The sequence below is a fragment of the Salmo salar genome, chromosome ssa22 (assembly GCF_905237065.1).
Source record: "Salmo salar chromosome ssa22, Ssal_v3.1, whole genome shotgun sequence".
NCBI classification, from domain to species: domain Eukaryota; kingdom Metazoa; phylum Chordata; class Actinopteri; order Salmoniformes; family Salmonidae; genus Salmo; species Salmo salar.
In genome coordinates this window covers 61885530-61910159 of record NC_059463.1, presented here as the reverse complement: position 1 = coordinate 61910159, position 24630 = coordinate 61885530, and the positions used below count along the sequence as shown (strand labels likewise).

At 45.5% G+C, this 24630-nt stretch overlaps 1 protein-coding gene across 2 annotated transcripts in view; it reads right to left on the bottom strand.

Moving 5' to 3' along the window:
- cass4 (Cas scaffold protein family member 4) overlaps positions 1-24630 on the bottom strand; it is a 37811-nt gene that overhangs the window by 2562 nt on the left and 10619 nt on the right. The window contains exons 2-7 of one of the 2 annotated variants that reach the window (XM_014168443.2): positions 15419-15619; positions 9096-9251; positions 7301-7387; positions 6775-6897; positions 3821-4782; positions 2331-2781 (exon numbers count right to left, since the gene is read on the bottom strand). In XM_014168443.2, coding sequence (XP_014023918.2) covers positions 2331-2781; positions 3821-4782; positions 6775-6897; positions 7301-7387; positions 9096-9251; positions 15419-15619 — 1980 coding nt within the window. The remainder of the gene's footprint in view (positions 1-2330; positions 2782-3820; positions 4783-6774; positions 6898-7300; positions 7388-9095; positions 9252-15418; positions 15620-24630) is intronic. The other variant, XM_014168444.2, reaches the window with a different exon arrangement.

Here is a 24630-nt window from a genome sequence, read left to right as displayed (position 1 = left end):
GAAGGAAAAGCTGAAGCTTCCCAGAATGCCTGTAATTACAAGGTACGCTGCTAATATCTCCACCACTAACACCCAGCTCCTACTGAGGAGCGGCTGGGGCTGCTGTGTGTTTCAGAGTCTACAGCATTCCACTGAGTAGCGGGAAAGAACTCACCTTAGGTTTTAAAGGAAGTGATTTTTGTTTTCTGTTTCCCACAGACTTTAATTTGTTGTTTTTCAAACTCTTTCTTCATTTGAAGAAGAGAGTATTGCTTTACTTTAAATGTTCTAAAATCAGGCTTAAGATACAGCCTTATGAATGGGTATCAAGTTTACATAAATATAATGATCCTGAAAAGGCTGTTTTACAGTGGTCCAATTCTATTGGTCTACAGACATGCGTTAGACCAATTATAACGCAGCCTTAAACCAGTGTAAATAAAGATTTATTTTTACTTTTCAAAATCAGGATTAATATACAAAACTATGTAACCAATGACGAACCTGTAGCTGGGTATATAACGGTCTAGATAACCAATGACTAACCTGTAGCTGGGTATATAACGGTGCAGATAACCAATGACTAACCTGTAGCTGGGTATATAATGGTGCAGATAACCAATGACTAACCTGTAGCTGGGTATATAACGGTCCAGATAACCAATGACTAACCTGTAGCTGGGTATATAACGGTCCAGATAACCAATGACTAACCTGTAGCTGGGTATATAATGGTGCAGATAACCAATGACTAACCTGTAGCTGGGTAAATAATGGTGCAGATAACCAATGACTAACCTGTAGCTGGGTAATAATGGTGCAGATAACCAATGACTAACCTGTAGCTGGGTATATAATGGTGCAGATAACCAATGACTAACCTGTAGCTGGGTAAATAACGGTCCAGATAACCAATGACTAACCTGTAGCTGGGTAAATAATGGTGCAGATAACCAATGACTAACCTGTAGCTGGGTATATAACGGTCCAGATAACCAATGACTAACCTGTAGCTGGGTATATAATGGTGCAGATAACCAATGACTAACCTGTAGCTGGGTATATAACGGTCCAGATAACCAATGACTAACCTGTAGCTGGGTAAATAATGGTCCAGATAACCAATGACTAACCTGTAGCTGGGTATATAATGGTGCAGATAACCAATGACTAACCTGTAGCTGGGTATATAATGGTGCAGATAACCAATGACTAACCTGTAGCTGGGTATATAACGGTGCAGATAACCAATGACTAACCTGTAGCTGGGTATATAACGGTGCAGATAACCAATGACTAACCTGTAGCTGGGTATATAACGGTGCAGATAACCAATGACTAACCTGTAGCTGGGTATATAATGGTGCAGATAACCAATGACTAACCTGTAGCTGGGTATATAATGGTGCAGATAACCAATGACTAACCTGTAGCTGGGTATATAATGGTGCAGATAACCGATGACTAACCTGTAGCTGGGTATATAATGGTGCAGATAACCAATGACTAACCTGTAGCTGGGTAAATAATGGTGCAGATAACCAATGACTAACCTGTAGCTGGGTATATAATGGTGCAGATAACCAATGACTAACCTGTAGCTGGGTATATAACGGTGCAGATAACCAATGACTAACCTGTAGCTGGGTATATAACGGTGCAGATAACCAATGACTAACCTGTAGCTGGGTATATAACGGTGCAGATAACCAATGACTAACCTGTAGCTGGGTATATAACGGTCCAGATAACCAATGACTAACCTGTAGCTGGGTATATAACGGTCCAGATAACCAATGACTAACCTGTAGCTGGGTATATAACGGTCCAGATAACCAATGACTAACCTGTAGCTGGGTATATAACGGTCCAGATAACCAATGACTAACCTGTAGCTGGGTATATAACGGTCCAGATAACCAATGACTAACCTGTAGCTGGGTATATAATGGTCCAGATAACCAATGACTAACCTGTAGCTGGGTATATAATGGTGCAGATAACCAATGACTAACCTGTAGCTGGGTATATAACGGTCCAGATAACCAATGACTAACCTGTAGCTGGGTATATAATGGTCCAGATAACCAATGACTAACCTGTAGCTGGGTAAATAACGGTGCAGATAACCAATGACTAACCTGTAGCTGGGTATATAACGGTCCAGATAACCAATGACTAACCTGTAGCTGGGTATATAATGGTGCAGATAACCAATGACTAACCTGTAGCTGGGTATATAATGGTGCAGATAACCAATGACTAACCTGTAGCTGGGTATATAACGGTCCAGATAACCAATGACTAACCTGTAGCTGGGTATATAATGGTGCAGATAACCAATGACTAACCTGTAGCTGGGTATTATCATGATGATTTGCTCCTGATTCTTCTCCCTGCTCTGTTCTCTTCTTCACAAACTGACTGGTTGAGGTACTGGTATTATTGGTGGTACTGGTACTGGTACTGGGCCGGAACAACAGCTTGGCGTTGGCATTGACGATGGATACCATTCTCTTGACGTCCTCGGGGATGGTCCTGGTTACCCTGACGAGGCTGTCCAGCTGGTCTGGGGTGTGGTTCTGGGCAGGATCTTGGGCCAGCAAGGGGAGGGGCCAGCCGGCGACGCCCAGGGAGCTGACGGCCTGCTGCAGGATGAGTCCGGAGTCCTCCAACACCGAGAGCTGGCGCTGGAGACGCGCCTGCAGGTTGGAGTCGGTCAAGCGCCGGGCGTTACCTTTCACATCCAGGGCAAAGGTCAGGAAGGAGGTCACCGACCCCGCCACACCCTCTGCTGCAGACCTGGTGGTGGTAGTTGGGATGAATTAGTGGTAACACTTGTTTTGGATATGATACCAGGCGGTGTCAGAGGAAAGCCCATACAATTGTCAGAGACTCCAGTCACCCAGATCATAGACTGTTTTCTCTGCTACCCGCACGGCAAGCGGTACCGGAGCGCTAAATTTAGGTCCAAAAAGCTCCTTAACAGCTTCTACCCCCAAGCCATTAGACTGCTGAACAATTAATAAAATGGCCACCAGACTATTTACATTGACCCCCCTTCATTTGTTTTTTACACTGCTGCTACTTGCTGTTTATTATCTATGCATAGACACTTCACCCCCACCTACATGTACAAATTACCTTGACTGTACACCTGCACACTGACTCTGTACCGGTACCCCCTGTATATAGCCTCCACATTGACTCTGTACCGGTACCCCCTGTATATAGCCTCCACATTGACTCTGTACCCGTACCCCCTGTATATAGCCTCCACATTGACTCTGTACCGGTACCCCCTGTATATAGCCTCCACATTGACTCTGTACCGGTACCCCCTGTATATAGCCTCCACATTGACTCTGTACCGGTACCCCCAGTATATAGCCTCCACATTGACTCAGTACCGGTACCCCCTGTATATAGCCTCCACATTGACTCTGTACCGGTACCCCCTGTATATAGCCTCCACATTGACTCTGTACCGGTACCCCCTGTATATAGCCTCCACATTGATTTGGTAAATATTTTCTTAACTCTTCTTGAACTGCATTGTTGGTTAAGGGCTTGTAATTAAGCATTTCACCGTAAGGTCTACACTTGTTGTATTCAGCCCATGAGACAAATAAAGTTGTGATTTGATTTGGTAGTCCCAAATAGCTGGCTTGTGTATGTTCAACTAACTGTTCACTTTTATACATCACGTTTCAGCCCGTTCAGTAGAATAACCTTGATTATATACACCACAGTGAACAGAAAGTGGTTCCTTAAGCCACTGTTATGTTCACCGGTCAGAATATTAAAAAAAGAATCATTACTGATCTCGATCTCCACAGACCTGATCTCCGTGAGGTGCTTTTCCAGGTGATCCCTGCTCCTCCAACTAGAGGAAACGAATTCCATGAGTCGCGGCACCTCCCTGCACACTTCCTGCTGTAGGAGGAGCAGCCTACGACACGCCTCCTCCTGGCTCAGACACACCTCCCGCTGCGGCTCCGGGGATGAAGAGGAGCACAGCGCCAGGGAGTCGCAGGAGGAAGAGGTGGAGGACGTGGAGGCTGTGCTGATCCTCTGTTTGTCTGATGTTGACGTTGTCGTTCTACCTCTCTCTTCGTCCCCTTCCTGTAGCAGAGTGCCTCCCTTACCAGGCCTGGTTTCCAGAGCCTCAGCCACTAACCCCAGACGGCCCCTCTGCAGCCTGCCCTGGGCGTTGGGGTGGTCGTAGGTAGGACCGGAGTCCCCCCGACACTCCAACGGGACATGGTGTCCTCTGTGGGGGACGGAGACTGAGAGCTGCTCACGAGGGGGGACAGCGTACACACAGTGCTCCTTGTCCGTCTGTCTCTGCCCTGGGGGTCTGTCGTAGAGAGGAGGCCTTGGGAGGACCCTAGGGGGGTTGTGGGGGTCCTTGGACCCCTGGGGAGGGGATCTAGGTTTGGGGATGTCGTAGAAGGACTGAGCAGAGCCACGTCCCTGACCAGAGCAGTTACGGTCGTTGGTCAGAGTGTCGTGGAGCTGCCCGTCAGAGCTCAGGGCCTTGGAGGTCAGGGTGGTGTAATATCCAGGCTCACCACCAGATGGCAGGTGTGTGTAATATCCAGGCTCACCACCAGGCTTCTCAGAAGAGCTGGGTACGTCGTAGATCCAGTCTGACTTGCGGGGGTTGGGTAAGGTGCTGTAACTGCTAGGCTGTCTCCGGGGGCTGGGTGAGGTATCGTAGCCTCCGGAGGAGGGGACGGAGGAGGGGATAGGGATGTCATAGCTGGGGTCTGGGACCCCCGGGGGAGGTACTGCATACACCTGGTGAGGGGGGGGGGAGAAGGGGAGAGGGGGGGAGAGTAAGTGAAAGGTGAGGATAGATCACGATGTTACAGTGTGTAACCCTGTACAGGAACTAGAACGCTAAAAGAGGAAAAGTCAGAGATTACGTCATACAAGAAACCAGGAAGTACACGTGTCATTCAGGTCCATTTATTGGGAGTTGATTTGTGTCCCAGTGCAGATGTTCATGTTTCGTCACAAAAATGTTTTGAAGGTTCTCTTGACGAAGGTTCTCTTGATGCCCTAATGAACATTGGGCATTGCCAATAAGCGCTAGTGAATATTTCATCAAAAGTGCATTACAGTGGCTTGAAAACACAATGACATTTCAAATGAAGACAAATGATTGGTAGGAAAAACCTTTTGTCATCATTGAGATGTCGCTGGTGTCATGACGTTGGCCTCTTTTGGTACAGGGAGGACAGTTGACCCCTCCCTTTTGCACACAATCCACCCTGTGTGTAAAGGGTCGTAAAAACTCTAAAATTCCAGGAGAGTCTCTGGCCACATGGCCCATAGAGAGACACAGGAAATTCTTCCAACTCATAGAATTGGAAAGCCAAGCGACATTTTGTGTTCTGGAGAAGGTATGGAAGATTGGTGAAGAATCCAGCTATGAACTGATCCGCTTGGTACCATTTTGTGATACTCAGAAGAGACAATATAGCCATATTACCATAAAACTGTTTATATAATAGACTCAGTTTGACTTACATCATATGGGTGTATGGAATGTATTAATAAGGATAAAGCTTTTGTAAGACATTGAGATGCTATGTACTGATGTAATGTGATAGAATTGTATTTCTGTAACCAAATCTAACTCAGTCATAGGCACGCCCCCAGGGACACATACAGGACCAGGCGTCATTTGACCAGCCTGTTCGATGGGCACTATAAAACACCCCCGGATTTACATTTCTTCAGACCAGGCCTACACTCCGTTGGCTAATAGGTTTTACCTTCCAATTCCTCTACTGAAAGTGAACCATACCACGTGGTTAACTTTTAGACTATTGATACCGACAGAATAAGAACAAGTCTTTGATATTAATTATTAGTCTGCAGCTAAGTAAATTATATCATTGAACGCGAAGACCAACGAACCAACCATTCGATGACGACATTAATGAATGTCGCTCTGAAAGATCCATTCTAACCGAGAGAGAGAGAGAGAGAGAACGCGGACAAAACTCCCCAACAGAACTACTCTCCAACAAGAATCAGAACGACACACTGAGCGTAAATATATATTGATTGCAATTGTTCCCGAATGAGTGAGCCTTCAATTGTCAATTGTTAATATTAATGAACCCTGTGTAACTTCTCAGCCGACCTTTTATGATCCATTGTTCAACAGGCCGACCTGCCTGTTTAGCCAGTAGGGCACATTCCGATACCAATCCTTTGTGACGATAATGACTGTTTGTATGTTTTTCTGTTAATTACTTAGTGTAGTAAATAAATGATTTTAAGACAATTGATGTATGGATGATTTTAGTAAAGACTGGGTTCGTGCAGATACAACAATTTACGACGTTTTGGAATGAGACTGGACTAGAGGTAAAATACACCAATTAAACCAGAAGATAATCTGCCTATACTATAATAGAATAGAATATTATAGTACAGGAAAGTTATATTAGGAAAATTATAGCTTTGTAATCTGAATATTCTCCTTGGTGCCCCGATCTCCTAGTTAATTACAATTAAACGATTAATCAGGTTAATCGCGTGATAATAATTACAGGGAGCTAATTGATAAACATATCTTCCGTTTAATGGTACCCCAAAGACACGACACTGGATTGACTTTAGATGCAGTAAGATTGTAGCCTAGTAATTACCAGTCTGAAACAGAATGGAAGCTTACGAGATCAGTCTGACAATTACGAGGCTAGTGAGATTGAGAGGACAGCATCGAATTTTTAGCTAACTAACATTAGCATTGCTAGCTATTTTTTAACATACATAGTCCAGGCTGGGACTGGGGCTGCAGTGCCTCCTACTTCCCCGAGTGTCAAACTGTCTCTCCAGATCAGAGGTTGCCATCAACGACGACTTCTGGGTCAAATGTCGCAGTGTTGTGGATGCCTGTCAATCATTCACACAGTGGTCTGTTAGACACCACAACTCAATGGCTTCATACAGATAATGTACATCATCTGTTGGTAAACTTTTGTAACAAGCCACCAAGCATGCAAACAGAGAAGGAGAGAGACTCACAGAGAGGAGAGGAGAGGAGAGGAGAGGAGAGGAGAGGAGAGGAGAGGAGAGGAGAGTGAGAGTGAGAGTGAGAGGAGAGGAGAGGAGAGGAGAGGAGAGGAGAGAAGGGAAGAGAACAAGGGGAGGAGAGGAGAGGAGAGTGAGAGGAGAGGAGAGGAGAGGAGAGGAGAGGAGAGGAGAGGAGAGGAGAGGAGAGGAGAGGAGAGGAGAGGAGAGGAGAGGAGAGGAGAGGAGAGGAGAGGAGAGGAGAGGAGAGGAGGAAAACACTCACAGGGAAGATAGAGGCTCGTCTGACAAGGCTGGGGACATCATAGACCTCTCCTTTGGAACAGCCAGAGAACATACTGCTGACAGATGCCTGCAAACAACAACATTATACCATTCAGATAATACTATTGGCCGGTTTCCAAGACGCAAATCACAATTCATAAAACAACTCATATCACAACACAACTCATATAACAACTCATATACTCATATAACAACTCATATAACAACTCATATACTCATATAACAACTCATATACTCATATAACAACTCATATCACAACACAACTCATATAACAACTCATATCCCAACACAACTCATATAACAACTCATACAACAACTCATACAACAACTCATATAACAACTCATACACTCATATAACAACTCATATAACAACTCACACACTCATATAACAACTCATATAACAACTCATATACTCATATAACAACTCATATACTCATATAACAACTCATATCACAACACAACTCATATAACAACTCATATCACAACACAACTCATATAACAACTCATATAACAACTCATACAACAACTCATACAACAACTCATATAACAACTCATACACTCATATAACAACTCATACACTCATATAACAACTCATATAACAACTCATACACTCATATAACAACTCATATAACAACTCATACACTCATATAACAACTAATATAACAACTCATACACTCATATAACAACTCATACACTCATATAACAACTCATATACTCATATAAAAACTCATATACTCATAACTCTTATAACAACTCATATGCTCATATAACAACTGATAACAACTAATATACTTATATAACAACTCATATAACAACTCATATAACAACTCATATACTCATATAAAAACTCATATAACAACTCATATACTCATAAAAACTCATATACTCATATAACAACTCATATACTCATATAACAACTCATATCACAACACAACTCATATAACAACTCATATCACAACACAACTCATATAACAACTCATATAACAACTCATACAACAACTCATACAACAACTCATATAACAACTCATACACTCATATAACAACTCATATAACAACTCATACACTCATATAACAACTCATATAACAACTCATACACTCATATAACAACTCATATAACAACTCATATACTCATATAACAACTCATACAACAACTCATACAACAACTCATATAACAACTCATACACTCATATAACAACTCATATAACAACTCATACACTCATATAACAACTAATATAACAACTCATACACTCATATAACAACTCATACACTCATATAACAACTCATATACTCATATAAAAACTCATATACTCATAACTCTTATAACAACTCATATGCTCATATAACAACTGATAACAACTAATATACTTATATAACAACTCATATAACAACTCATATAACAACTCATATACTCATATAAAAACTCATATAACAACTCATATACTCATAAAAACTCATATACTCATATAACTCATATAATAACTCATATAATAACTCATATAACAACTAATGTAACAACTCACATAACAACTCACATAACAACTCATATAGCAACTCATATAACAACCCATATACTCATATAACAACTCATATACACAACTCATATACTCATATAACAACTCATACAACAACTTGTATAACAACTCATTTTGCTAATTTTAAATATTTATTGGAGGATTTTTATTTTTGTATTGCTTGTAACTGTTTCGGGTAATGCAAGTTCTTGTGCTGTTAGTAGAATAGGCTGGCTGATCTGGCTAGGCGGTGTGGTAACAGACCTTGTAGACGCGGTCCATGCATTCGTAGGTGGGGCTGGAAGACTGGGTGGGTCGGGAAATGCTGGGGATCTGGTAGAGGTTCCCCGGCCTGTCAGAGTCACTGTCATGGCTGCTACCTGGGTCAACACAGCCAGCATGAGGACCAGTAACCTTGCCCTGTGGTGGAGAAAAGAGAAGCAAAGAGGAAGAGGAGATGAGACGAGAGGCGGGGAGATGAGACGAGATGAGACGAGATGAGGGGAGAGGAGAGGAGATTTGACGAGGTGAGGGGAGAGGAGAGGAGATTTGACGAGAGGAGGGGAGACGAGAGGAGATGAGACGAGAGGAGGGGAGAGGAGACGAGACGAGGGGAGATGAAGAGGAGATGAGACGAGAGGAGAGGAGATGAGACAAGAGGAGATGAGACGAGGAGAGAGGAGAGGAGATGAGGAAAGAGGAGAGGAGATGAGGAAAGAGGAGAGGAGATGAGGGGAGAGGAGATGAGACGAGAGGAGGGGAGAGGAGATGAGACGAGGGGAGGGGAGGGGAGAGGAGAGGAGGGGAGGGGAGATGAGACGAGAACTTAAATAGTTACAAGGGAAATGTATCTTATACTTTGCTCCACACAAACACACACACACACACACACACACACACACACACACACACACACACACACACACACACACACACACACACACACACACACACACACACACACACACACACACACACACACACACACACACACTAGGGTTGAATGGCGGGAACCCGCTTCCCGAGATTTACCGCCCAAAACCACTCGCTTATCCTGGGATAAATAACTGCGAGAAACTGGTAAATTCTTATAAATGATTTATATGAACAGCATGGCGTGAAATGGAACTGTGAAATTATATGCGATGACTAAATCTACGGCCTCTGCATGATGAAACATCAACGTTCAGGGTGAGTACAGACATCCCATCTCACTGTAGAACGCAGATCACATGTAGACCTCTCATCCCCATCATGGTAACGTTGTAAATGTTTTATTTAAAACAGCCTATCACTCGAATATTGTTGCTATTAATTAGTGCATCAGCGGTCCATCTCACTCTCCATCGACTCCATCCAAAATAGATAATCCTCTTCTAGATTGATATATACTGTAGCCCTAAATATAGATGTCCTAGACTACTTCTTACAGGTAATACATTCAATCCAGTATAATCAATCACATGTATTTATATAGCCCTTCTTACATCAGCTGATGTCTCAAAGTGCTGTACAGAAACCCAGCCTAAAACCCCCAAACAGCAAGCAATGCAGGTGTAGAAGCACGGTGGCTAGGAAAAACTCCCTAGAAAGGCCAAGAACCTAGGAAGAAACCTAGAGAGGAACCAGGCTATGAGGGGTGGCCAGTCCTCTTCTGGCTGTGCCGGGTGGAGATTATAACAGAACATGGCCTAGATGTTCAAATGTTCATAGATGACCAGCAGGGTCAAATAATAATAATCACAGTGGTTGTCGAGGGTGCAACAAGTCAGCACCTCAGGAGTAAACGTCAGTTGGCTTTTCATAGCCGAGTTCGAGACAGCAGGTGCATTTGAGAGAGAGAGTTTAAAACAGCAGGTCAGAGACAGCAGGTATCCTTGTATTTAGCTAATTAATGCTGTCTTTGGTGTCTCACAGTACGGACATTGCAATTTATTGCCCTGGGCACATCTGCAGTCCTCATGCCTCCTTGCAGAATGTAAGGAGGCAAGCTGTTAGTGTCTGTAAGCTGTTAGTGTCTGTAAGCTGTTAGTGTCTTAACGACCGTTCCACAGGTGCATGTTCATTAATTGTTTATGGTTCATTGAACAAGCATGTGAAACAGTATTCAAACCCTTTACAATATAGATCTGTGAAGTTATTTGGATTTTTACGAATTATCTTTGAAAGACAGGGTCCTGAAAAAGGCACGCTTCTTTTTTTTTGCTGAGTTCAGCTATGGGCTTTTATGTTTTTCTGTCGTGCTTAATGTGCAGTAGCCTGTATCAATTAGCCTATCCTAGTAGCCTGTATCAATTGGCCTATCCTAGTAGCCTGTATCAATTAGCCAATCCTAGTAGCCTGTATCAATTAGCCAATCCTAGTAGCCTGTATCAATTAGCCAATCCTAGTAGCCTGTATCAATTAGCCTATCCTAGTAGCCTGTATCAATTAGCCTATCCTAGTAGCCTGTATCAATTAGCCTATCCTAGTAGCCTGTATCAATTAGCCTATCCTAGTAGCCTGTATCAATTAGCCAATCCAAGTAGCCTGTATAAATTAGCCTATCCTATTGGATAACGGCACAATAATTTGGGATTTTTTGGGCATGGGTTCATTAAATGTCTTTAATGTTGGGCTCATGATTCAAAAGGCACTCGCACATCTGAGATATCTTTGTTACAGGTAACAGATGAATAACATGAAAAAAAGACACCTGCACACTGCTCTGGATAGTATCACTGCTCTGGATAGTATCACTACTCTGGATAGTACCACTGCTCTGGATAGTATCACTGCTCTGGATAGTATCACTGCTCTGGATAGTATCACTGCTCTGGATAGTATCACTACTCTGGATAGTATCACTGCTCTGGTCACTGCTCTGGATAGTATCACTGCTCTGGATAGTATCACTACTCTGGATAGTATCACTGCTCTGGTCACTGCTCTGGATAGTATCACTACTCTGGATAGTATCACTGCTCTGGTCACTGCTCTGGATAGTATCACTGCTCTGGATAGTATCACTGCTCTGGATAGTATCACTGCTCTGGATAGTATCACTGCTCTGGATAGTATCACTGCTCTGGATAGTATCACTACTCTGGATAGTATCACTGCTCTGGATAGTATCACTGCTCTGGATAGTACCACTGCTCTGGATAGTATCACTACTCTGGATAGTATCACTGCTCTGGATAGTACCACTGCTCTGGATAGTATCACTGCTCTGGATAGTATCACTGCTCTGCTCTGGATAGTACCACTGCTCTGGATAGTACCACTGCTCTGGATAGTATCACTACTCTGGATAGTATCACTGCTCTGGATAGTATCACTACTCTGGATAGTATCACTGCTCTGGATAGTATCACTACTCTGGATAGTATCACTGCTCTAGATAGTATCACTACTCTGGATAGTATCACTACTCTGGATAGTATCACTGCTCTGGATAGTACCACTACTCTGGATAGTATCACTGCTCTGGATAGTATCACTGCTCTAGATAGTATCACTACTCTGGATAGTACCACTGCTCTGGATAGTATCACTGCTCTGGATAGTATCACTGCTCTGGATAGTATCACTACTCTGGATAGTATCACTGCTCTGGATAGTATCACTACTCTGGATAGTATCACTGCTCTGGATAATATCACTGCTCTGGATAGTATCACTGCTCTGGATAGTATCACTGGTCTGGATAGTATCACTACTCTGGATAATATCACTGCTCTGGATAGTATCACTGCTCTGGATAGTATCACTGCTCTGGATAGTATCACTACTCTGGTCACTGCCCTGGATAGTATCACTGCTCTGGATAGTATCACTACTCTGGATAGTATCACTACTCTGGATAGTATCACTACTCTAGATAGTATCACTGCTCTGGATAATATCACTGCTCTGGATAGTATCACTACTCTGGATAGTATCACTGCTCTGGATAGTATCACTGCTCTGGATAATATCACTGCTCTGGATAGTATCACTGCTCTGGATAGTATCACTGGTCTGGATAGTATCACTACTCTGGATAGTATCACTACTCTGGATAGTATCACTGCTCTGGATAGTATCACTACTCTGGATAGTATCACTGCTCTGGATAGTATCACTACTCTGGTCACTGCCCTGGATAGTATCACTGCTCTGGATAGTATCACTACTCTGGATAGTATCACTGCTCTGGATAGTACCACTACTCTGGATAGTATCACTGCTCTGGATAGTATCACTGCTCTAGATAGTATCACTACTCTGGATAGTACCACTGCTCTGGATAGTATCACTGCTCTGGATAGTATCACTGCTCTGGATAGTATCACTACTCTGGATAGTATCACTGCTCTGGATAGTATCACTACTCTGGATAGTATCACTGCTCTGGATAATATCACTGCTCTGGATAGTATCACTGCTCTGGATAGTATCACTGGTCTGGATAGTATCACTACTCTGGATAATATCACTGCTCTGGATAGTATCACTGCTCTGGATAGTATCACTGCTCTGGATAGTATCACTACTCTGGTCACTGCCCTGGATAGTATCACTGCTCTGGATAGTATCACTACTCTGGATAGTATCACTACTCTGGATAGTATCACTACTCTAGATAGTATCACTGCTCTGGATAATATCACTGCTCTGGATAGTATCACTACTCTGGATAGTATCACTGCTCTGGATAGTATCACTGCTCTGGATAGTATCACTGCTCTGGATAGTATCACTGCTCTGGATAGTATCACTGGTCTGGATAGTATCACTACTCTGGATAGTATCACTACTCTGGATAGTATCACTGCTCTGGATAGTATCACTACTCTGGATAGTATCACTGCTCTGGATAGTATCACTACTCTGGATAGTATCACTACTCTGGATAGTATCACTACTCTGGATAGTATCACTGCTCTGGATAGTATCACTGCTCTGGATAGTATCACTACTCTGGATAGTATCACTGCTCTGGATAGTATCACTGCTCTGGATAGTACCACTGCTCTGGATAATATCACTGCTCTGGATAGTACCACTACTCTGGATAGTATCACTGCTCTGGATAGTATCACTGCTCTGGATAATATCACTGCTCTGGATAGTATCACTGCTCTGGATAGTATCACTACTCTGGATAGTATCACTACTCTGGTCACTACTCTGGATAGTATCACTGCTCTGGTCACTACTCTGGATAGTATCACTGCTCTGGATAGTATCACTGCTCTGGATAGTATCACTACTCTGGATAGTATCACTACTCTGCTCTGGATAGTATCACTGCTCTGGATAGTATCACTGCTCTGGATAGTATCACTGCTCTGGATAGTATCACTGCTCTGGATAGTATAACTGCTCTGGATAGTATCACTGCTCTGCTCTGGATAGTATCACTACTCTGCTCTGGATAGTATCACTACTCTGGATAGTATCACTGCTCTGGATAGTATAACTGCTCTGGATAGTATCACTGCTCTGCTCTGGATAGTATCACTACTCTGCTCTGGATAGTATCACTACTCTGGATAGTATCACTGCTCTGGATAGTATCACTGCTCTGGATAGTATCACTACTCTGCTCTGGATAGTATCACTACTCTGCTCTGAATAGTACCACTGCTCTGGATAGTATCACTACTCTGCTCTGGATAGTATCACTGCTCTGGATAGTATCACTATTCTGCTCTGGATAGTATCACTGCTCTGGATAGTATCACTACTCTGGATAGTATCACTATTCTGCTCTGGATAGTATCACTACTCTGGATAGTATCACTGCTCTGGATAGTATCACTACTCTGGATAGTATCACTGCTCTGGATAGTATCACTGCTCTAGATAGTATCACTACTCTGGATAGTATCACTACTCTGCTCTGGATAGTATCACTGCTCTGGATAGTACCACAGCTCTGGATAGTACCACTATTCTGCTCTGGATAGTACCACAGCTCTTTATTAAGCTTTACGTGTCGGTTTCATTCGTAGTGCTCATGAAATGTATTTAATATATGACTCAGGTTGCATCAGGCTAGAATTTTCAATCAAACCTCTAATCATATCCAGACAGACCTATTTATATGCTTTATGATGCTTTTGTATGACACTTCTGGTTTTAGCTGGAAATTCCGGGTTACTCGGAAGAATAGTGATTTTTCTTCGGATGAAACATTTGTAAAATACCAGGAAAATATTCAACCCTCTGTAACTCCCTGGCCATAGAGAGGGTTTTTGGTTCTTTATTTTGGTTAGGCCAGGGTGTTACATTGGGTGGGCGTTCTATGTTCTTTTTCTAGGTTTTTGTATTTCTTTGTTTTGGGCCGCGTGTGGCTCCCAATCAGGCACAGCTGAAGTTCGTTGTTGTTGATTGGGAGTCACACATAAGGAGCAGGTTTTTTCCTTTTGGGTTTTGGTGGGGGATTGTTTTCTGTCTCGTTCGTTTTTGACCAGACAGGACTGTTAGCTATCGTTGCTGTTTTATGTTTTGTTATTAGTGGTTCATTTTATTAAATATTTATAATGAATCCACAACCTCCGCTGCATCTTGGTTTTCTTACGACGACAGCCGTTACACCCTAACACATACAGTCATACCTGGGTCTGAGCCGGGGTCTGTGGTAGGAGCTGCAGGCGATTGGCTGGGGCCAGGCCCTGTCGTCCAGACAGAAAGCACATCCACCAACCACAGCTCTCTTCTACTTCCTGTTGCAGCACTGTAACCACGTCTCCTTTCCTGAAGCCCAGCTCATCACTGCACTCGGCTATGTTGTCATACAGGGCCTTAGCCAGCAGGGTCTGGGGAGAGGAGACAGGACAAAATAACACAACATAGATTACAACACAGCATACAGCACCAAACAGTATACAACACAACACCACACAGTACACAACACAGTACACAATACAACAGAACAGAGTAAACAACACAACACAGTACACAACACAACACAAGTACACAACACAACACAGTACACAACACAACACAACACAACACTGTCCAGTCCTGCCCATTATACATATAGTATGATATCATTGGTGCTGAGCATCCTTATGGTAATATTCCTAGCCCATTCCACTCCTCCCCCTGTCTTCCCCCAATCATCTCCTAGTACTCCCTGTCTCCCTGTCTGTCTGTCTGTCTGTCTGTCTGTCTGTCTGTCTGTCTGTCTGTCTGTCTGTCTGTCTGTCTGTCTGTCTGTCTGTCTGTCTGTCTGTCTACTGAATGACTGGCCTGTAAAACCTCCTCAACTCACTGCTCTGTTTACTGCGAGCGGACAGAGACGGGACGAGATGGGACCATAGCAACACACACATGTGTAGGCCCACCCACCCACCCACCCACCCACCCTGGTTGTGAGCTGTAAAGTGTGTGTTGCTGTCTGTCCCTTCCTGCCATACATGGAGGGTGAATCTCAGAAACAAAGAGTCCTTTCATCATTGCACTCTGCACCTGTTACACCAGAGCAGCCCTCTGCAGCACACACACGACCCAGGCAGCACACACACACACGACCCTCTGCAGCACACACAGACACGACCCAGGCAGCACACACACGACCCTCTGCAGCACACACACGACCCTCTGCAGCACACACACGACCCTCTGCAGCACACACACGACCCAGGCAGCACACACACGACCCAGGCAGCACACACACGACCCAGGCAGCACACACACGACCCAGCAGCACACACACGGCCCAGGCAGCACACACATGACCCAGGCAGCACACACACGGCCCAGGCAGCACACACACGACCCTCTGCAGCACACACACGACCCTCTGCAGCACACACACGACCCTCTGCAGCACACCCACGGCCCAGGCAGCACACACACGACCCTCTGCAGCACACACACACACGACCCTCTGCAGCACACACACGACCCTCTGCAGCACACACACAACCCTCTGCAGCACACACACGGCCCAGGCAGCACACACGACCCTCTGCAGCACACACACGACCCTCTGCAGCACACACACGACCCAGTCCATCTACAAACACCTAGCCAGTTAGCTATACAATTAGCCACTACGCATAAAAAAAATCATTTACTACGTACAGAGGAATCTGCTAGGAGAAAAAGCATTTTATTAACAAAAGATAAACAAATACATTTGCTTTATACAATTTGTTGTTATTGTTTCAGTTTTACAGCTAATCTCCTGCAATTCTCCACATGTTGCCATGATACCATGTTAAAATGATATCTGAATGAAAGTGACTAACAAAATCAATGGGCCCCCTGGGCACAAGCCCCGTGTGCCCGGTCAGTAACTCAGCCACGATTACGACAGGCTGAGATAGCTGGCTACTAGACTAACTACACTAACTACACTAACTAGACTGACTAGACTGACTAGACTAACTAGACTGACTAGACTGACTAGACTAACTAGACTAACTAGACTAACTAGACTGACTAGACTGACTAGACTGACTAGACTGACTAGACTAACTAGACTAACTAGACTGACTAGACTAACTAGACTGACTAGACTGACTAGACTAACTAGACTAACTAGACTGACTAGACTAACTAGACTAACTAGACTGACTAGACTAACTAGACTAACTAGACTGACTAGACCGACTAGACTAACTAGACTAACTAGACTGACTAGACTAACTAGACTAACTAGACTGACTACACTAACTAGACTAACTAGACTAACTAGACTGACTAGACTGACTAGACTAACTAGACTAACTAGACTAACTAGACTGACTAGCAATTTAACAACATGTAACATGGGCTAATTGAGTGAGTGGCAGAGACGAGGGTGGTGGGGAGGGGTGGAGACGAGGGTGGTGGTGGGGAGGATGGAGACGAGGGTGGTGGGGGGAGGGGTGGAGACGAGGGTGGTGGTGGGGAGGATGGAGACGAGGGTGGTGGGGGGAGGGGTGGAGACGAGGGTGGTGGTGGGGAGGGATGGAGACGAGGGTGGTGGTGGGGAGGATGGAGACGAGGGGTGGTGGGGGGAGGGGTGGAGACGAGGGTGGTGGTGGGGAGGGATGGAGACGAGGGTGGTGATGGGGAGGATGGAGACGAGGGTGGTGATGGGGAGGGGTGGAGACGAGGGTGGTGGTGGGGAGGGATGGAGACGAGGGTGGTGATGGGGAGGATGGAGACGAGGGTGGTGGTGGGGAGGGGTGGAGACGAGGGTGGTGGTGGGGAGGGGTGGAGACGAGGGTGGTGGTGGGGAGGATGGAGACGAGGGTGGTGGTGGGAGGGGTGGAGACGAGGGTGGTGGTGGGAGGGGTGGAGACGAGGGTGGTGGTGGGGAGGGATGGAGACGAGGGTGGTGGTGGGAGGGGTGGAGACGAGGGTGGTGGTGGGAGGGGTGGAGACGAGGGTGGTGGTGGGAGGGGTGGAGACGAGGGTGGTGGTGGGGAGGGATGGAGACGAGGGTGGTGGTGGGGAGGGATGGAGACGAGGGTGGTGGTGGGGAGGGATGGAGACGAGGGTGGTGATGGGGAGGATGGAGACGAGGGTGGTGGTGGGAGGGGTGGAGACGAGGGTGGTGGTGGGGAGGGATGGAGACGAGGGTGGTGGGGAGGGGTGGAGACGAGGGTGGTGGTGGGGAGGGGTGGAGACGAGGGTGGTGGTGGGGAGGGATGGAGACGAGGGTGGTGGTGGGGAGGGGTGGAGACGAGGGTGGTGGTGGGAGGGGTGGAGACGAGGGTGGTGGTGGGGAGGGGTGGAGACGAGGGTGGTGGTGGGAGGGGTGGAGACGAGGGGTGGTGGTGGGGAGGGGTGGAGACGAGGGTGGTGGTGGGGAGGGATGGAGACGAGGGTGGTGGTGGGGAGGGGTGGAGACGAGGGTGGTGGTGGGGAGGGGTGGAGACGAGGGTGGTGGTGGGGAGGGGTGGAGACGAGGGTGGTGGTGGGGAGGGGTGGAGACGAGGGTGGTGGTGGGGGCGTGCTGGGAGGGCGCTAGAGACTCTGGGAAACTTTGGTTTGGTGTTACAACGACCTCACTACCCTCACTACAGTTCTGCTTTGGTGGTTAGTAAATACACAGCCTGTAATGTCTATAGCAGGAAGTGAATTCAAATTCAATGTTGTTCACATAGAGAATTAGAAAAGAAATTTCTGCTTACTGAAATTAACCTCCATTCTACAGATGAGATACAAACTCTACAGCTGGCCTCAATACAGAGACTCTACAGCTGGCCTCAATACAGAGACTCTACAGCTGGCCTCAATACAGAGTCTCTACAGCTGGCCTCAATACAGAGACTCTACAGCTGGCCTCAATACAGAGACTCTACAGCTGGCCTCAATACAGAGATTCTACAGCTGGCCTCAATACAGAGACTCTACAGCTGGCCTCAACACAGAGACTCTACAGCTGGCCTCAATACAGAGACTCTACAGCTGTCCTCAACACAGAGACTCTACAGCTGGCCTCAACACAGAGACTCTACAGCTGGCCTCAATACAGAGACTCTACAGCTGGCCTCAACACAGAGACTCTACAGCTGGCCTCAATACAGAGACTCTACAGCTGGCCTCAACACAGAGGCTCTACAGCTGGCCTCAATACAGAGGCTCTACAGCTGGCCTTAATACAGAGACTCTACAGCTGGCTTCAATACAGAGGCTCTACAGCTGGTCTCAACACATCACTTTCATCACACTGTGCTGTTTGTGGCTACTTGGCAAGCCACCTATTTTACCAGGTAATTTGACTGAGAAAACATTCTCATTTACATGAACAACCTGGGGAATAGTTAGAGGGGAGAGTAAGGGGGATGAATGAGCCAATTGTAAGCTGGGGATGATTAGGTGGCCGTGATGGTATGAGGGCCAGATTGGGAATTTAGCCAGGACACCGGGGTTAACACTCCTACTCTTACAATAAACACCAGGAGATCTTTAGTGACCACAGAGAGCCAAGTCACCCATTTAACATCCCAACCCGAAAGACAGCACCCTACACAGGGCAATGTCCCCAATCACTGCCCTGGGGCTTTGGGATATTTTTATAGACCAGAGGAAAGAGTGCCTCCTACTGGCCCTCCAACACCACTTCCAGCAGCATCTGGTCTCCCATCCAGGGACTGACCAGGACCAACCCTGCTTAGCTTCAGAGCAAGCCAGCAGTGGGATGCAGGGTGGTATGCTCTTAAATGTAACGGTAAAATGTAGATTTCCACCCCAAAAAAAAGACATACCCCAAACTAACTGCTTTTCATATGTAATTACATCATTCTGACATGCAAACACTTGGTATATTTGGAAAGAAAACATCTGGGAGATTATGAGGAAATGATCAGAAGATAGATAGGAGTTACATAGTTCAGAATACACAAGATCAAACACACACACAAAATAACCATTGGTTTTTTATTTTGAAATTAATATTTCATTGACGAGCTATAAGTGAATTATTGATGAACAGGAAAAACATCAGATGGCTTCCACAACATGTGAACTATATCAGAAAAAAAGGGATTGATAGACTTTTTGAAATTTTTTGAATTTAGTTTTATTTCACCTTTATTTAACCAGGTAGGCCAGTTGAGAACAAGTTCTCATTTACAACTGCGACCTGGCCAAGATAAAGTAAAGCAGTTCGACACATACAACAACACAGAGTTACACATGGAGTAAACAAACGTACAGTCAATAACACAATAGAAAAAAAGAAAGTCTATATACAGTGAGTGCAAATGGCGTAAGGAGGTAAGGCTATAAATATGCTTTAGTAGCGAAGTAATTACAATTTAGCAGATTAACACTGGAGTGATAGATGAGCAGATGATGATGTGCAGTTAGAAATACTGGGGTGCAAAAGAGCAGAAAAGTAAATAAAAACAATATGGGGATGAGGTAGGTAGATTGGGTGGGCTATTTACAGATGGGCTGTGTACAGCTGCAGCGATCGGTTAGCTGCTCACATAGCTGGTGCTTAAAGCTAGTGAGGGAGATATGAGTCTCCAACTTCAGCGATTTTTGCAATTCGTTCCAGTCATTGGCAGCAGAGAACTGGAAAGAAAGGCAGCCAAAGGTGTTGGCTTTGGGGATGACCAGTGAGATATACCTGCTGGAGCGCGTGCTACGGGCGGGTGTTGTTATGGTGACCAGTGAGCTGAGATAAGGCGGAGCTTTACCTAGCAGAGACTTATAGATGACCTGGAGCCAGTGGGTTTGGTGCGGGATATGAAGCGAGGGCCAGCCAACAAGAGAATACAGGTCGCAGTGGTGGGTGGTATATGGGGCTTTGGTGACAAAACGGATGGCACTGTGATACACTACATCCAGTTTGCTGAGTAGAGTGTTGGAGGCTATTTTGTAAATGACATCGCCGAAGTCGAGGATCGGTAGGATGGTCAGTTTTACGAGGGTATGTTTGGCAGCATGAGTGAAGGAGGCTTTGTTGCGAAATAGGAAGCCGATTCTAGATTTAATTTTGGATTGGAGATGTTTAATGTGAGTCTGGAAGGAGAGTTTACAGTCTAACCAGACACCTAGGTATTTGTAGTTGTCCACATATTCTAAGTCAGAGCCGTCCAGAGTAGTGATGCTGGATGGGCGGGCGGGTGCAGGCAGCGATCGGTTGAAAAGCATGCATTTAATTTAATTTAATTTTACTTGCGTTTAAGAGCAGTTGGAGGCCACGGAAGGAGAGTTGTATGGCATTGAAGCTTGTTTGGAGGTTTGTTAACACAGTGTCCAAAGAAGGGCCAGAAGTATACAGAATGGTGTCGTCTGCGTAGAGGTGGATCAAGGAATCACCCGCTGCAAGTGTGACATCGTTGATATATACAGAGAAGAGTCGGCCCGAGAATTGAACCCTGTGGCACCCCCATAGAGACTGCCAGAGGTCCGGACAACAGGCCCTCTGATTTGACACACTGAACTCTATCTGAGAAGTAGTTGGTGAACCAGGCGAGGCAATCATTTGAAAAACCAAGGCTATTGAGTCTGCCAGTAAGAATACGATGATTGACAGAGTCGAAAGCCTTGGCCAGGTCGAAGAAGACGGCTGCACAGTACTGTCTTTTATCAATGGTGGTTATGATATCGTTTAGTACCTTGAGTGTGGCTGAGGTACACCCATGACCAGCTCGGAAACCGGATTGCACAGCGCAGAAGGTACAGTGGGATTCAAAATGGTCAGTGATGTGTTTGTTAACTTGGCTTTTGAAGACTAGAAAGGCAGGGCAGTATGGATATAGGTCTGTAACAGTTTGGGTCTAGAGTGTCACCCCCTTTGAAGAGGGGGATGACCGCGGCAGCTTTCCAATCTTTAGGAATCTCGGACGATACGAAAGAGAGGTTGAACAGACTAGTAATAGGGGTTGCAACAATGGCGGCGGATCATTTTAGAAAGAGAGGGTCCAGATTGTCTAGCCCAGCTGATTTGTACGGGTCCAGGTTTTGCAGCTCTTTCAGAACATCTGAGATCTGGATTTGGGTGAAGGAGAAGCTGGGGAGGCTTGGGCAAGTAGCTGCGGGGGTGCGGAGCTGTTGGCTGGGGTTGGGGTAGCCAGGAGGAAAGCATGGCCAACCGTAGAGAAATGCTTATTGAAATTCTCAATTATCGTGGATTTATCGGTTGTGACAGTGTTTCCAAGCCTCAGTGCAGTGGGCAGCTGGGAGGAGGTGCTCTTATTCTCCATGGACTTTACAGTGTCCCAGAACTTTTTTGAGTTAGTACTACAGGATGCAAATTCCTGCTTGAAAAAGCTAGCCTTAGCTTTCCTAACTGCCTGTGTATATTGGTTCCTAACTTCCCTGAAAAGTTGCATATCACGGGGGCTATTCGATGCTAATGCAGAACGCCACAGGATGTTTTTGTGCTGTTCAAGGGCAGTTAGGTCTGGAGAGAACCAAGGGCTATATCTGTTCCTGGTTCTACATTTCTTGAATGGGGCATGCTTATTTAAGATGGTGAGGAAGGCACTTTTAAAGAATGCTACAGGATGCAAATTTATAACAACTAGAAAAGGGCAGATGTTTTAGTAAGAGGTATTAAATGTGGTCACGGGACATTTCCAAGACTTCCTAAACCTCTCCAAAGTGGCATATATCTGTAAAGTAGATCGTCATTCCTGTGCTATTATATATTTGCAATCACTAAATTATATATGTTCTGTGTAAAAACACAATTTGTACCATATCAACCTCACTCCAACATGGTGGTGGTGTTATGGGGAATCCAGGGTACATTTAATGTCCTTTCAAAGTGTTCGAATGTGGTAATTTAACTGTTTACACACTGAATGTGCCTAAGAGTTATTGTTCAGTATAAAAATGAAATTTCTACAACATCAACCTCTCTCAAACGTTGTGATGGTGTCGGGGGACATACAGGGGATATCGAAGCGTTTTTTTTTCAACCTCTCCAAAGTGCCTGAACGAATAGCCTAGGCATATCCAATGTATTGGTCCCACATACAAATAAACTGTTTACAAAACAATATAAAAGCAACAGATATACATTAACAAAAATATATAAAAATGTCTTATCAAACACAAATGTGGTTTACACAAGTGTCTTTCACTAAAAAAGATGCAAAAATAGAAATAAGCTGAACTATTTACAAAATGGCTTTCAGGTTCCTTTTACATCCCAGGTGTAGATGATTAGATTTCACTTTCATCGTATCTTGTGCTCCCGCACATTGGCTAACCGGGCTATCTGCATTGTGTCCCGCCACCCGCCTGTCACGCCCTGACCATAGAGAGCCCTTGGTTCTCTATGGTATAGTAGGTCAGGGCGTGACTGGGGGTGTTCTATGTTGTGTATTTCTATGTTGGTGTGCTTGGTATTGTTCCCAATCAGAGGCAGCTGTTTAGCGTTGTCTCTGATTGGGGATCATATTTAGGCAGCCATTTCCCCACTGTGTTTTGTGGGATCTTGTTTTTTGTGTAGGTGCCTGTTTGCACTTCACTGTCTTCACGGTTCGTTTGATTATTTATTGTTTTTGTATTTTGCTGAAGTTTCACGTTATTAATAAAGATGTGGAACGCTACTCACGCTGCGCCTTGGTCCAATCATTCCAACGACGCGTGCTAGCGTGCTATCAGTCTGGTGAAAGTTGTGCCGGCTCCATTCACCAGGCCTCCAGTGCGCCTCCCCAGTCTGGTACGTCCTGTGCCGGCCCCACGCATCAGGCCTCAAGTGCGCTTTCACAGTCCAGAGCTTCCGGCGACGGTTCCCAGTCCAGAGCTTCCGGCGACAGTTCCCAGTCCAGAACCTCCAACGACGGTCCACAGCCCGGAACCTCCAGCGACGGTCAACGGTCCGGAACCTTCAGCGAGGGTCAACGGTCCGGAACCTTCAGCGAGGGTCAACGGTCCGGAGCTTCCAGACACGGCGTCCAGTCCCGCTCCATGGCAGGAGTCTTCCTCTGCACCGATGTCCAGGCCAGGGCCGGTGTCCAGTCCCGCTCCATGGCAGCAGCCTTCCTCGGTATCGAGATCCAGTCCAGGCACAGTGTTTAGCCTGGGTCCATGGCTGGATCCGCGGGATGAGCGGTTTCTTCGGCCCACACCAGAGCCACCACCAAAGATGGTGGAGCTGAGCGGGTACTTCGTCCCGCACCAGAGCCACCACCGACACTAATCACCCCCCCTACCCTCCCCAGTTGGTTTCAGGTTTTGCGTCCGGAGTCCGCACCTTTGGGGGGGGGGGGTACTGTCACGCCCTGACCATAGAGATCCCTTGGTTCTCTATGGTATAGTAGGTCAGGGCGTGACTGGGGGTGTTCTATGGTGTTTATTTCTATGTTGGTGTGCATGGTATTGTTCCCAATCAGAGGCAGCTGTTTAGCGTTGTCTCTGA